This window comes from Pituophis catenifer, unplaced genomic scaffold (genome assembly GCF_029215685.1).
Source record: "Pituophis catenifer annectens isolate HBS135680 unplaced genomic scaffold, rPitCat1.0.hap2 SCAF_1, whole genome shotgun sequence".
Taxonomy (NCBI): Eukaryota; Metazoa; Chordata; class Lepidosauria; order Squamata; family Colubridae; genus Pituophis; species Pituophis catenifer.
This window is the reverse complement of record NW_027256881.1, coordinates 91,799,574-91,815,683: the sequence shown is the minus strand read 5'-3', so window position 1 is coordinate 91,815,683 and position 16,110 is coordinate 91,799,574. Positions and strand designations below refer to the sequence as shown.

General features: G+C 36.2%; 1 protein-coding gene across 1 annotated transcript in view; it reads left to right on the top strand.

The window, feature by feature from the left end:
* Window positions 1-16,110, top strand: part of LAMA2 (laminin subunit alpha 2) — a 350,257-nt gene that overhangs the window by 42,756 nt on the left and 291,391 nt on the right. Inside the window, exons 5-10 of the mRNA XM_070931786.1 lie at window positions 7,415-7,594; window positions 9,431-9,520; window positions 11,294-11,411; window positions 12,438-12,616; window positions 12,977-13,076; window positions 15,878-16,038. Coding sequence (XP_070787887.1) covers window positions 7,415-7,594; window positions 9,431-9,520; window positions 11,294-11,411; window positions 12,438-12,616; window positions 12,977-13,076; window positions 15,878-16,038 — 828 coding nt within the window. The remainder of the gene's footprint in view (window positions 1-7,414; window positions 7,595-9,430; window positions 9,521-11,293; window positions 11,412-12,437; window positions 12,617-12,976; window positions 13,077-15,877; window positions 16,039-16,110) is intronic.

Sequence of the window (16,110 nt, the reverse complement as noted above, 5' to 3'; positions counted from 1 at the left end):
CTCATTATTTCTTTGTTTGTTTTATACTCCACTTTGTTTGAAATTACTCGACAGGTCCAAGGTCTTGTGAAGGACATTGTTTTTATGCCTCTCAACATCCCACCACCACCGGGGAAGGAGAGAGAGGAACAGAAGAAAGGGAAAAGGAAAGGAAGAAAGGGAGGGGAAAAAGAATAGGAAAGAAGGTTAGAAAGTGGGGGAAGAAGGGAGAAGGGGGGAAAGGAAGAGGGAGCAGAAAAGAGGAAAGAGAGGAGGAAAGAAGAAAGTAGAAAAGGATAGAAGAAGGCAGGGAGGGGAAAGAGAGAAGAAGGAGAAGAAGGATTGTTGTAAAATAAGGGAGAAGAAAGGGTAGAAGAGCAACCCCGAATATAATTAAAAAATCTTTTTTTCTTTAGAAAATATATGTATATGTGTGAGTAATTATGAATAAGAGAATGTACATTTACAATATGTTTATAAGAAATAAAATAAAAAACTTTTTTCAAAAAAATATCCCACCACCACTTATGAACTTCCAAGAGCTGTTAGAGCATCCTCTGTATCCCACATTGCAACATTACACATTACAACATCTAAACTCAAAAAGTTAGTGAAATTAAGTGACATGTAGCACATCTCCTTCCATTTCTATAGTTAAAAATTAATCTTGTCTTGCATGCTGGCTTCATAGAAAGTGTTACGACATAGCTGAGTTTATCTCTTGATCCTCATCCACTCAGTTGGCAGTTTGTTTTTAGCTTCCAGGGTCTACCAAGGTCAGGGTGGAAGGTTGCATATTCCTTCTCTAAATTATGTTTCATACCTTGTTTGTTTTTAAAATACTTTTAATTTAGGATGGTCACATCTGTGTTTTTGTGATGGTATTTCAGTTGGAATGAAACAGGATGTGGTGCAGATAGGTCATGTTTCAATTTTAAGCTGAATTTCTGACTCCCTCACACAGCTGTTTCATATGCAGTATTATTTGCCAAGAGAACAGTTCTAATTCCTTCCATCTTCTATCCATTAATTTGAATCTCATATTGTAGTAAGATTAATTGGTCAATTTCTTGAATAGAAATGCCTTACAGACCCATTTGTACTATTCTGTTGTCTCCACAGGAGAGTTCTCTGATCACATTGACAAAGGACAGAGAAACATCAATACACCCATATATTTTGCAGAGATAATTCCCTCAATGGCAGTTGGTTTCCAGTATGAATATGGAAATTGCTGTGAAGCTTTTCTCAGCATACCTCTAGGTGATCCCTACATGATCTCATAATATATGGAGGCAACTTTGTGATACTGTTCTTTCTTTGTCAATAAATACATAGCAAAATGTGAAACAGTGCTATAAAGGCAGAATAATTAGAGAACAAAAGTCAAGAAACCCAATATAATTCAGTTCTCCAAAGGCAGACAAATCTGAAATGGTTTTAGCTGCATGTCATTTATATTTATCCTATTGGCTTTCTCATGGTTCATTAGAAACAAAACAAAACCCATTTCTGATTTTTTCCCATAGTCAATTCCATCTTTTTTCTGTCTCTTTTCCTTTTAAAAAGCTTGATAAAGCTTGATTTATTGAAGTCCTGTTTATAATTATAATTTGCCCCCTCCCCTTTATTTATATGATTCTATTGTCTACTGGGATTAAAATACCTGAAAGCTGACCAACATTTCAAACAAAATCTTGTGGTCTTTTGGATTTGTTCAGAAAAGTGTGATGAAATTTTCCCTTCAGAAGGAAGATATATACTGTCCATGGAACACTAGTGAGTAGGCATATAGCTCACCAGCTCACAGTTTTTCTTCCATGCATATTACATATTTTAGTCGTAGCAATTCTGTCTAAGTATATAACTGTTAACAGAGGTGGCCTACAATTTGGAAGAAACCAAGGGGCTACAGGGTGGATAGCTACTCTTATAACATCCTAACCATTTGAAATCCTTTCCTGAGAAACATGGGGTGTTGGTACTGGTCAGGGATTCAAGTTGTCTCTAGGCTGCAAGTTATCTATCCCCTGATCTCTGCCTATAAACAAGTATTTATGACCCAAAGAGCTAGAGATTAATGTCAGCTAGCAGTGTCATCATTTTCACATTTACTTGCACTTAACTCCATTATGCTCACTGAAATTTAGACTGAGAAAAGACACACCCAACCTATCACTTTTTAATATGCCTTTCAGAAGTATTTTCTAGCTGAGTTGAGTAACACTTAATTCCAGTAAAGACTTAATCTCAGGTAATATGTGTAGAGCTGAAGCTGGAATAATTAGTAGCATGACCCAGTGCATTTTTACTAAGAATATTCATGGGGGCCTATTCCAGATAACTAGTGTTTATAAAAAGAGAATATAGTTTCTGTGTTCAGTATTTCTATGCCTGCTTCTTCCCTGCAGTTTCATTGGTTCCCCAACCAGTCTTCAGAAGGTTTATATTGAATGGGGTGCTTAAGGGCTGTATTGAATCTGTTGTAGAAATCAGAAAGATCTCATTCCAATGTATCCCCAGGCTTGGAGTAAGTAGAATCTCTTTGATTCATAAGTGCTATTCTAGAATCTGATTATTATTTGATAACATCTCTAGAGCAGTATTACAGAAATTGGTGCTTATGGACAACTATGTTCATGAGAAAACTCTCTCAAGAGACAAAGACTGCATTTTACACATCACCCTTAGCCTTGTATATGAACTATTTTGTTTTCTGAGTTTGCATGATATACCGAACCTAAAACAACCAAAAGGTTTGAGTTCACACAACACACTTAGCCACACAAAACATGTTGAACACATTAGATAAATGCATCTGCTAGACTTTTTTTCATGATTTGCTACGGGTACTGTAGGAGCGCAGTCACTCTGATAGAGCTCCTCTAGGTTTCTTATTATGCATAATTATTGTTGAAATAATTGGTTTACTAATATATTCTTTTAGCTGCAATGGCAATAAATGACAACTCTTTTTAAAGGTGCATGACAAAATACTTTTAAGGAAATTGAATGCCTTATTACTCTAGGATTTATTCATAACCATTGCTTTGACAATGAACAATTTCTTTAAATTTCTCAAAAGACATTGTCTTTGACAAATTACCTTCCCTTCAAAAATGAAAAATGCAAGAATTGCACTGCTGTAGGGGAGAAAAGAATGAATTAGAGAAACAATTCTAAGTGAGGTGCAAGTGGCTCGAAGAAAGAGAGATGCTGACAAAAGGCTCATGCTTACCTCATGCTATCTGAGGTACAAGTTGCCCAGCATATAATCATATTTGCTAAACAATTCATTAAGCTGACATTTACCAGTGATCTTTGGGGACTGAGTTAGTTGAAGTAGAATATGACATGAACAGTATTTGACATTTCACTGCTGGTTTAAAGGATGCATTTTAAGCACTTCAGTGCTGTATGCCTTGCAATCAATAGAATAGAATAGAATAATTGTTACTATGTTATGTGGCACTGGCAAAAGACAAGAATTGGCTATGGCCAAATATTGGTGGTACAATTATTGGCACTGTTAAGTCCTCACAGAGAAGACGCCGTATAGACTCGTATGTTGCTACCCGTCCCCGATTGGTTGAAGCTTCCTGGGTTGCCGAGTGGGAAGCTGCGCGGCTTCCGATTGGTCACTCTGTTTGACAGCCGGCTATTTAAGCAGCTGTCAGCCAAGTTTGTTCTGTTCTGCTTCTGTTGTTATGTGTTAGCTGTTACTTTAATAAAGATCTGTTCTGGTAATCTCTAGCCCATGCCTTTGTTCTACAAATAGAGCAGGCACTTAAAACTTAATGGTAGAAAGTTAGAAGGATAGAAAGGCATCAATACTTCCCTGCTATAATTATATCCATGGAGCTGCTTTCTGTTGACTTTATGTAGGGTTACATGGCCTTTTTTAGATGTCTGTGGAGATTCTAGGTCATCTAGGTCATGGTTGTCCCAAAGGTGCTTTTTCAAAAGGCAACTGGACTTTATTTTTCCTTGAAGACATCCAGCTTCTCATCCAAGAAGCTTTTTCAGATGACCCTTCAGACAATGCTGAGGGCGCAGATTGAACCTCTAAGTGGTCTCAATAACTTTCAGTAAGAGTGCTAACCTAAACCTAATGACCAGATGACTTCAAGGAATATAAATCCTTCCATCCTCCACCATTCAATTAGAACTGAAGAAGTTTCTTGGATGAGAAGTGAAATACCTTCAAGGAAAAAACAAAGGCTTGGGAAAATCAGAAGAATAGGGCACTGTAACAGAATTTTTGCTGTGTTTGATTTCATTAAACTTGGTATCCTTTTGATTGCCTGTAAGAGTTGTGGTTTGAAGGAATATTGTTCAGTGGCCCCACTCTCAGTCAGCATCTCTATTTTTTAAAAAAAAAAATGTTAAAATGTCAGTTCAGTTAACTGCAGCATTTGCTAATTATTATAGTAAAAATACCATATATCATCTAACAATTCTGAAAAACAAAGGAACACTTCTAGATAAGTAAGCATGACACCATAACACTACATGGCTTCAATGTGAGGACAATCATCTAATATCACCTGTTCTTTGAAAACTTTCCATCGTATCTATACTATTATTAGTATTACTGCATACTATTACGGTGATATTGATTATTACTTTCTTTTATTCTATCAAAGTAGCTAAATTAAATAATTAAATTAAAATACTGAAAAAGTTTTATTTATAGTATATGTTTTACATTTCTGTGACTATTTCCTATCATTCATTCTTATTTATTTATTTGGACTATGTTGGGGACAGAACTTCCTGAAGAAAATCTATATGGTTGCTGAGAGTCAGTATTGACTTGATGGCACTTCCCCCCCACCTCTTTCACTCTCTTTTCTTCACTCTCATCTAAATGTGCCTGTGTGCATGCACAGATAATTATGTTTTGATGCTTTAAAGATTAGTAATATGGAAAGCCTTTCAAATTTGAAACATTTTTCATACTATATATTAAAAATTCTCTAATCATTATTATCACTTTAAAAGTCTATGAAAAAGATGTAGTTAAATCATTTCGTGTAATTTGTTTTGAAAAAGAAGTGAACTAAAATACTTCAAGCATCGTAGCCAAGCAGCTGCAATTTCTTTCTATGTTAGAAAGAACCACACTGTGACTCTACTTGGTAGATTTCTGGAGAAGTACCATCCTTCAGATATCAAAACTGTGAATAAGAAAGAAACTGCTAAATCGTTCATGAAGATACCATATGCTATATTGGTTTGTAAAAGCAATGTGTACACACATATATATGCACATAATTTTTAAAATGGGAAAAATAAAATTTGAGATTTAAGAAGTATGAAACAGGCAAGTATGCTGTGTAGTAGATTTTTATTCTGTGGTGGCCTAAAAAAAAAAAAAAATTCCTAGTTTGCTTCAAACTAGGAGGCCGTGCAGATCTGGATGGGGAGAAACAGACTCAGGCTCAACCCATCCAAGACCAAGTGGCTGTGGTTTCCGGCATCCCAATATAGCCAGTTGATGCCATCGCTGGCTATTGGGGGCGAGTCGTTGGCCCACACGGAGAGGGCTCGCAACTTGGGTGTCCTCCTGGATACACAGCTGTTCTTAGAAGAACATCTGATGGCTGTGGTCAGGGGAACTTTTTATCAGGTTTGCCTGATTCACCAGTTGCGTCCCTTTCTGGATCGGGACTCCTTATGCATGGTCACTCACCCCCTCATCACTTCCCGCCTGGATTACTGTAATGCTCTCTACATGGGGCTCCCCTTGAGGAGCACCCGGAGTCTCTAGCTGGTCCACAATGCGGCCGTGCGGTGCTTATTGAAGCGACATGGCCATGTAACACCTCTCCTGCGCGAACTGCACTAGCTCCCGGTGGTCTTCCGGGTGCGTTTCAAGGTATTGGTTACCACTTTTAGAGCGCTCCATGGCTCAGGACCTGGTTATTTACAAGACCGCCTTCTGCCACCAGTAGCCTCTCACCGGCCAGTACGGTCCCACAGAGAGGGGCTTCTCAGGGTGCCATCAGCCAAACAGTGTCGACTGGCGGCCCCCAGGGGGAGAGCCTTCTCTGTGGGGGCACTTGCCCTTTAGAACGAGCTCTCCCCAGAGATACGGAGGATCCTGGATTTGCGCACTTTCCACTGTGCCCTCAAGACCTTTTTATTCCAGCAAGCGGAGCTGGCCTAACCCTTTTTAATTGTTTAATTTTAATTCGAATCTGTTCTTAAAAATAGGGGTGTTTTAATTAGTGGGCCAAATCTATTTAATATGTTTTTTTAACTGTTTTTAAATTTTATATTATATTTGTTTTATTTATGGCTGTTCACCGCCCTGAGTCCTTCGGGAGTAGGGTGGTATATAAATCTAATATAAGATAAAAATAAAAATAAACAAAATATATATGACTTGAAACAACCATTGTCAAATAGCTCAGCTGCATTTTAATCAAAAACACATACCATCTATTTTAGTGTAAAAAATGGCATAGTGTGGCCTATCTGTATTCTTTGCTCACATCCAATGAAAAGCATGTGGCTGATGGTTATCTGTAGGCAAATATTCATGAATCTGTGTGACACATCTAGAAGGTGAAGTCCTAGATACTCTCTGAGCTTGATTGTTTGCTTATAGACATTTCAATACTTGACTACCATGTTTCCCCAGTTTTTTGTTTGTTTGTTTTTTTGCTCCCAAAAGACGCATGAGGTCTTATTTTTGGGGAAGTATGGTACTAAATGCATCCATCTAGTTAATGATCTTAATTGGGTGGGGGGGTAGGGCTTATATTATAAGCATCCTGAAAAATCATGCTAGGGCTTATTTTCCGGTTGGATCTTATTTTCAGGGACACATGGTAGGTATCATCAGTGCTAGTGAATATGGAGTTTGCTTGTCCTGTCAGTATTGGTGAAATGTGTTTTTCTCCTTGGTATCTTAGTCAAGTAATGAAACACTACAAGCAAAGAACCCAGCTCAGAGAGCACCAATGTTTCCACAGTTCAACCTTCAGCTACATATATTATCTTCTATAGTATATCCAGAAGCCTTCCACTCACATTCTCCTCCAAAAGAAAATTATTTTTCTCCTACTTAAAAAAATCAGATTTTTCTGAAATTGACTACATTAGGTTATCCAGTAAGGTTGTAGAACAGGGGTGTCAAACTGGTGGCCCATGGGCTGGATGCGTCACATGCAGGCCACACCTACCCCAGCTCTACAAAGGGGAAAAACATCGCAAAACATCACGTGACAGCAACGTGACATGGCGATTTAATACCCATGTTGTAGTAGATTCAAAGGGTTGGAGAAGATATAAACGAAAGGGGAAAACAATATTTTACAACCACACTTAATTCTTTACTGTGATTCCTACATCCACTTTGCAAACCTGATCATTTTTGAGTGAACAATATTAGCTAACCATTCTCCTTATTTCTTCTACTTTGTAGATTCATACCTCCTTAATCAATGGGCGGCCAAGTGCAGATGATCCTTCTCCAACACTATTGGAGTTTACATCAGCTCGTTATATTCGCTTAAGATTTCAGAGGATACGGACACTAAATGCGGATTTGATGATGCTTGCACACAGAGATCCCAATGAAATTGATCCAATAGTCACGAGAAGAGTAAGTCCTGCCAAAGATTCTAGATTGTGCATTTGCAGTACCTTTTTTTGCCTAGAATTCAAAAGGATTTGATTATTTCAGAATTATGAAACATCAGTTTTTGTTCTTTCTGAAATAGCAATTTCTCTTTGATATGCTCGTTTAAAGAAAAATAGCAGGATGAATGTATATAAATTTTTAAGGCCGAAATATATATTGGGAGGTTTTTTTCCATGTTTCCCTTCTTATTTGTATCGAAAGCCAAGAACAGGGACAGTGAATGAACAATTCATTCTGATAATCAATTCCATTCTATTCCAAACCATATAGCACCACTTTTTGTAAACTACTGCTAATGTCAGAGGTACCATTATAAATCTCTGCACCCAATGTGTCATCCTGATGATACATCATTAGGATTGGGACTTGTCTGAAGAAAGCAATGTTGGAGGAGAAGAGGATGCTTGCTGTTCTCCATGGTTAACACATAGGTGCCTGCTTGTAGGTAACTTGAGAATACTATTGGTGATATATTTTCTAAATAGAATTTTCTTGTTGATATACCTTTTGCAGAAAATTATCTACTCTTGGAGATCAGAAGGTACAACTGGTCCAATGCACTTCTGCATGAATAGTTATAGAAGCTTCTTGCTTTGCCCATGTAACACTGTTGTTTTGTATGCTGCATTGGTTACTGATGAGCCTCTGGGTGCAATTTAAGATGTTAGTTGTGACCTCTAAAACTCTATAGGATTAAGTCTGGTTACCTACAGCATGAGACAATCTTTCTCCTGTTGTTTTTGCCCAATCTTAAAGATCTGGAAAAATTGTTGTGCTCCAGGTCACAGTTGTAAAGTGTCACTTTATAACAAGTGATATAAAGTAGTACTTTTATACAATGTTTTAAAAAGAACTTCTTTTCACTTCTTTTGCTAAGATTGGCATATCTTAATGATAGCAAGTACTTGAAGTGCTATCCTGAACGCCTTTATGGAAAGCCAGAGGAATTTAGCCATACGATTTAGAAAGTAGTAATAATGCTTCAAATGACCCGTCTTAGAAATATGGCTCTATGAATGAACTGGAGGTCATGAATGCTCTATTCTCAGGTCATCTAAATATATGCGTTATTGATCCCCGATGACCATTTTTACTGTAAAGGATCATAAAGCGTGACTCTTGGGCAAGACAATGATGCAAGAAATGCAAGTAAATATTTTAATAGCCACAGGAAGTTTTATATTAGCTGGTGGATTAGTGAAATTTAATGAAACAACTGAAGGCACAGTTGTAAAGTTTCACTTTTAAACATACACTATTAATTAATTTGCCACTTTAGAGATGATTTCACATGATTCTGGATATCCGTTCTATATAAAGAAGATTCCTTCACATTGTAGCTACAGAGATAGGATTTTTAGGAAAGAAGAGATATTTGCTGGGTTTTTTTTCCTGAAACTCACTGGATTATCTCCAATGTCCTGACTCACTGAGTCCATTTTCAACATAAAAAACTATAAAGGAAAAAAGAGTTAGGGAAAATTTTTCCCTTGCCCACAGTATTTCAACATAATTAATGTCAGCAAATCCCTTGTTTGGGATTTAGGAAAACCCATATAAGAATGCAAAAGGAATATAGTTCCTTTACCCAAAGACCTAGAACCTTATTATTGAATTATTTTTCATAGTAATCAAATACTGCGCAGTGTAAATTTATTTCTTGACTTTTGTGAAAATAAAGCACAGATTTGCGCCCATCTTTTTAAAGCTCTTGATTAGGTACCAACATGATATTTTCTTGTTTTCAGTTTGCAACATAATAATAACATAGATCTTTCTTTTTAATTTTCTTTTCAGTATTATTATTCTGTGAAAGACATCTCAGCAGGAGGAATGTGCATCTGTTATGGCCATGCAAAAGCATGCCCATTGAATCCAGCCACAAATGTACGTATTTTTCAACACTATTCTGATATGAAGAGAGATATACAATATATGCGTGTACAATCTTTTTGTCTTGATTATACAACTTCTCACAGTGTTCTCAAAGTCATGACTGAGATAACTGTTACTGTTTTCAGGCGTATCAAATTTTGAAAAACACTCACTTTTCAGCATCTTAATTTGAAAATAAGCTTTATTAAGTTTAACAGTAAGTGTGCAAAGTATATAATAAAAGTGTAAAGGACTGAAACCCTTCCATGAATTCCATTAATTCTGTCTACAAAGGATATGACTTTTAGTAATTCTCTTACCCGTACAACTGTTCCAGGTGTTCCATCCAGTCCCTGAAATCTGGAGAAGAGGTGGGGAAAATTATAAAAACTCAAGCTATTCTCAATCTAATTGATAGCTGCTTTCCATCAGCAAAGAGAATTATTGGTGGTGGTGGGAAGTCATATGCTTTCTTAATTACCTGACTTGATTGACTGAAAAAAAATCATTTTATTTGCATTAGCATTTTCTAAAATAATTTCTTAAAATTGGTGTCTACATGTGTGTGAGACAGAGATATTTTCTAGCTATAAAAAAGCACTGTATGATCAAAATTGTATTAACTAGCACAGTATTAAACACTTTCTTCAAAAATATCCATCAATCATCACTTTACCTGAGATCATATGTATTGAAAGCCTAGCATATTACTTATTAAAATTATTTTTTCTCTTTACTGCATATTCCCTTTTTAGCAAGCCTTATGCAAACAGATTTATGTTCCAAAAAAAAGGAAAGATTTTTTCCAAGAAACTTTCTTCAAAATAAGGGCACAAGTGACCTTAGGTTTCGCTGACAGTTTATTCATTATAAACAGTTCTATACTTAGTGAAACCTTCTTTGAATAGAAAAACTGGGAAGGTTATTGCATAAAGAGAGTTTAATTTATCTAGTGTACCATATAGAAAGAAAGGGTAAAACGTTGTGAAAGCATTCCTTAATAGATCTAAGTGACCTGAGATTTGCAGGATTCCTTGATTAATATCATCATCATGGAAATAGTCAATTCCTGTTGGATTACTCTGCTAATGGTGAAATATTTAGAACCAAAAGTGGGTTGGCTGCCAAGCAATAAACCATTAGAAAGCATAAAAAGGTAAAGGTTCCCCTCACACATATGTGCTAGTTGTTCCCGATTCTAGGGGGTGGTGCTCATCTCTGTTTCAAAGCCAAAGAGCCAGTGCTGTCCAAAGACGTCTCCATGGTCATGTGGCTGGCATGACTAAACACCAAAGGTGCACGGAACGCTGTTACCTTTAGAAAGCATTAGAACATTAGAAAGCATATTGGCATCTAATTCTTCTCTAGATTTGTCTGTATTTGTCTAAAACCTCAGCTTACTTATTTGCATATATATCACATTTATTTTACATGGGTTGTATCAAGATTTGCCATTCCACTGCTGAAAAAACTACTTCTTTCATGGAAGAAATTGGATATAAGAGAGAGAGAGGGATAAGACACAACTATGTAATCTGCTGATTCATTAGCTATTTTGATAGAATCATAGTCTGCTTGCATATCATGGCTTCATCCAGTATGTTACCAAGACACTGTTTTACATTTTCTGATTGTCCAGCTTTATAATTGTTTTAATACATCCTATCCTATTCTATCCATCTACCCCATCCCATCCCATCCCCTCCCACCCACCCCACCTCACCCCTCCTCACCTTACCTCACCCCCCCCATCCCATTCTATCCTATCTCATTCCATGCCAATAGAGATCTTCTTGTGCATGTGAACATAATACTTGTGGAGAAAGCTGTGATCGGTGTTGCCCTGGATTTAATCAGAGACCGTGGCAAGCTGGAACTTTCCTTGTAAAACATGAATGTGAAGGTAACAGAAATAATTCAATGGATGTGATTTATAACATGAATCAAAACAAAAAGGCTTACCTATATATATTCATTGTGATATAGTCACATCTAGTTCTTCATGTCATTTGGATGAGAAACTGGAAAAACTATATGTAATTTTATCTGTGGTTCTTAGTGGAAAAAAACAAACTGAAATTAGAAATAAACAGTTTAAATTATAATTGTATTAGATAATAAGATAGGGTTAATTACACATATTTGATGATGAACATGATATCATGTTTGTAGCTACTGTGGTAATGTATATTTATTAGAAATTAATGTAACTGTAACATGTGCAATACATTTGTTTCAATGGGATAAATTATAGTTTTGCATTCAAAATACTGGGACCGATTAATGGTTAATATTATTGGATTGCATTCCTTTAGGCCTGTTTAATTTTTTTGTTAATAAAAGGCAATGCAAGTTCCTAATAAGTAACTTAGAACTAATAGTGAATGACAATTTTTAATATTAGCATGTTGTAATAAAAAACAAAATAGTCTTAGCATCTTAAAAACTTTCTCATGGTATAAGCTTAAAAACAATTGTAGTTCATAATAACATATAACTGGTCAGAATAAATGAGGTGCCATCATCATTTTAGTGCAAAATTTAAAAGGATTCAACCATATTTAATCATTCTGGAGTACCAGAATCATTCCCATTAATAATAGCCTTCCATTTAGTACACTTTTTTCAACAACTTATTTAACCTACAAAATATTGGAAGTCTACATAGATTTTTTAAATGGTACTTTGGCATTGTCAGACGACAAGGTCTGGAAAAGGCACAGAAGATTCTTCTCTTAACATGATTTGGAAAGGTAATACTGATGAATTCCTCACCATAATATGTGAATGGCTACTTATTAATTCAAATAGTTGAAACTCTCTGGTGGACTTAGATCAAAACAATGAAAGATTGTTAATTCCTGCAAAAAAAATGTTTCTACATGAGTGCAGACTGATGTGATGCTTGTTAATATACTTCTGCTCTTAGCTTGCAACTGCCACGGGAAGGCAGAAGAATGTTACTATGATCAGACGGTGGCAAACAAAAAGCAGAGTTTGAATATCCATGGAGAATATCTTGGAGGCGGAGTATGCATTAATTGTACCCAGAACACTGCGGGCTTCAATTGTGAAACATGCATTGACGGATACTTCAGGCCGAAAGGGGTAAAGGATCCATAATTCTGATCTCTGAATTCCAAGTCATCATTTCAGTTGCTACCATATTAAATGAAAAAAACAACAACAAACCCAGCACTCTGAACTGTATTTATTCTAGTCTCTCTAGCCTACTAGTTCTTTTTCAAAGTGGGAAAACCTAAAGGAAAGTTACACAGGGAATATAAAAGGAACTTGTGTTGATATGAAGAAACACAATGAAAGAACAGAACCTTCTGAAAAGTAATCATGGAATCTCTCCAGCTTTGCAGTAAAGGGAAGGATAGTGCTTGAGCTTCCAAATTAGATTAAGTGACATGATCAGGAGGACCAGTAGATCACTTCATTACTTTGATTTTGCTTCCATAGGTTCATCCAAAGGATCATCAATCATGCCAGGCATGTCACTGTTATTCTGTGGGCTCTTTAGATGGCACTTGTGTCAAGGATGAAAAGCAAGCTACAGGAGGTGAGATGCTTGACTGATATTAAACTTTATGTCCCACATCTTCCAAATTAATGTTAAGCAGCAGCTTCTTTTCAGTAAGCTACTTCTCTGATAAACACCATCTTGCAAGAGGCCTTTTGAAATCTGGTTGCCTCTGTTCCCGCAGAGCTTCCCCTCAGAGACCTAAGCTGTTGTCTCTCATGTTTTCTTTTGTTATTGCTATGTTGTGACATTTGCAAATGAAGGCGGGAATTTTTTTCCCAATGGACTTTTAATTTTTCTTCTTTTCTGTATCGTATCTTTTTTTGGAAAGTTATTGTTGTGAACCTCTATGAAAACATAAAAAAAAAAATATTTTCCCTGGTGTGCAGTCCACAATGGTCTTTTAAAAATAGCTGTACATCTGAACCATACATTTACATCATTCTAAAAGATTTTTTAAAATCATTTTGCCAAGAGCAAGGTTTCTTCTCTTGAGATGGTAATTAGACCTAATTCAAATCTCCAATATTATTTTCTCCATTCTTATTTGCGCTTGAAAACTAAAATAAGACCATTTGTGAAATGACACATTATGAACTACCTAAAATTGCAATGTAGTCTTAGTAATATTTAATGGAAGTTTCTGATAGATGAATACAGTTTGTACAACAGCTGACAAAAATGTTTAAGATTGGTTGTTGCTAGGATTAGATTACATTAGATTACATTAGATTAGATTACATTACATTAGAATGCTACAGACCTCACAACGTTTTTTTTTCCTATAAGGCAGATTGAATGGAATAGTATTAATTCTATTATCTCTTTGATATTATCACAATGGTGACTATATTAAAACATTTTTTAAAAGATACACCAAAGACTTACAAGTTAAAAGTCCAAAAGAAGCAAGGATCTGATAAATATATTGAATAAAAAGTTTTCTTTAACACATGAGGTCAATTCTTCATTCTGCCAGTATGAAGATTTTTAAAGGAGAATAAAACATTTAGGCTTAGTAACTCTAATAAAAACTCATTTACCTATTTGCAGAAACCCTTTATTAAAGTAAGGGAAAGTTAAATGTTCTATTATCAACCAGATAAACTAGAAAAATAGTAACAGTAACAGAGTTGGAAGGGACGTTGGAACTCATCTAGTCCAACCCCCTGCACACACAGGAGACCTATACTAGGGATTCGAACCGCCAAATTGCCAGCCTTTCTGATCGACAAGCTCAGTGTTTTAGCCACTGAGCCACCTAGCCAAGAATCAACACTGTACTGTCTAATAATAAATCAATCTTACAAACTGCTTAAATGAAGTAAGGATAAATGTTAGTTGCTCATAACATATACCCAGTGGTGGGATTCAGCCAGTTCGCCCCACTTCGGGAGAACTGGTTGTTAACTTTCTGAGCAGTTTGGCAAACTGGTTGTTGGTAGAAATCATAAGGGCAGAGAACCGGTTGTTAAATTACTTGAATCCCACCACTGCATATACCCCTAAACCTAAAACAAGACCAAGACCCCAATTTTACTGAATCTAGATAACCTGGAGAAAGTTAGTCCTTATTTGAAGGAAGGGCTAGAAAATGCATTTATTTTGACAATAGATGTTCCTGACATATTTGCAGATCAGTATGATTGCATATTAGGTGTATTGAAATTGACTGTGTTAGTGCTTGCAGTTTTCAGTAAGGAAAAGTGTGTATTTGAAGTAAAATATATATATAAAAAAATCTCTGAATTATTACCCCAAGGGGAATAAGAACACTTTGTTCTTGGAGGATAATGGGATGGGATGATACTGAGTGGCTTTTTGTCAACTTAAAGCTTGTACCTCATGTCTTTCTGTGCATTAATGCAAAGGATTGTGGGATGTAGTTATAATGGCAGCAAAGTACTCTAAGATCATGTTATGTTCTTTATCAGTCCCATTATCGCTGCAATAAAGAAAGGATTCCATTATCATGTTTGCAGAAGGTTTTTTTTTTATATAAAATCAGAATCCATAGACTGGCCAGGACCTAGTTTTATAGATAAACACATGAATTTAGATGACATAGGTATTTTCCCTGGAAAAACTTTGATCTTGCACTGCCTGAATCATTTACTGTATGTCTTCTGCTGCATCAATTTCCCACTGCCCTCTACTCTGCCAAGAAACTAAACACTTTTTTTATACTGATAAAAGTTTATTCTGCTGTTAACAAGCGACTTACATGACTACACTGCACTAAAGGGAAAATAAATAAAAATTCAGGTATGTTCATGTTTAAAGTTAGAACATGGTGGCATTGACCCAAGTCTTCCAAGATGTAGGAAGGTACCCTTACTGCTTTTTATGAGAAGAAAGGATCCAGGTGGAGCTCATTACACTTGATCTGACATAAAATGTGAACAAGCAATGTGGGAACCAGAGAATGTTGCCTCACAATGCAAGTGGCAGGCACAATGCCTATAAGATTCCATATGGCAGGAACCATACTTATAAGTTGCTTGTACTGCCTAACAGGGTAGAAAAAGACAATGATGTCACCATTGTTTCTAACATTTCCTACGTCCGTAACTGTTTCTCTTTATTATCAGTACTATCGCTGGATCCTAGCGCTCCTTTTATTAATTAAACTTTTATTAACCTGCGAAATGCCATAAACTCAATTATTTTTATTGCAACATCATCTTTTGAGGAGGTTCCCCAACCCATTAAACATTGATGGAAATGAATCTGGTTTTGATCATGATTTTCCACACTTAGATAACTTTCCCAGTTAGAACTCATTCAGTTTCCACTGCTTTAACAATACTGAGCCTGTTGCTGGCTTGATTGTGTTGCAGGTATGCATCCTGGATCCTGTCACTGTAAACCAGGTTTTGGAGGAGACAGGTGTGATCGATGTGCATTGGGCTACAAAAACTTTCCTTACTGCGTGCCCTGCAATTGTTCTCTGAAAGGCAGCTTGAATGATGATCCTTGTGAAGGACCTTGCAGATGCAAGGTATGTATTTCTATTTTTTCCCCTTTTTTTCAATGTTTACTGAGTATAAACTTTTCATCTGTAACATATTCC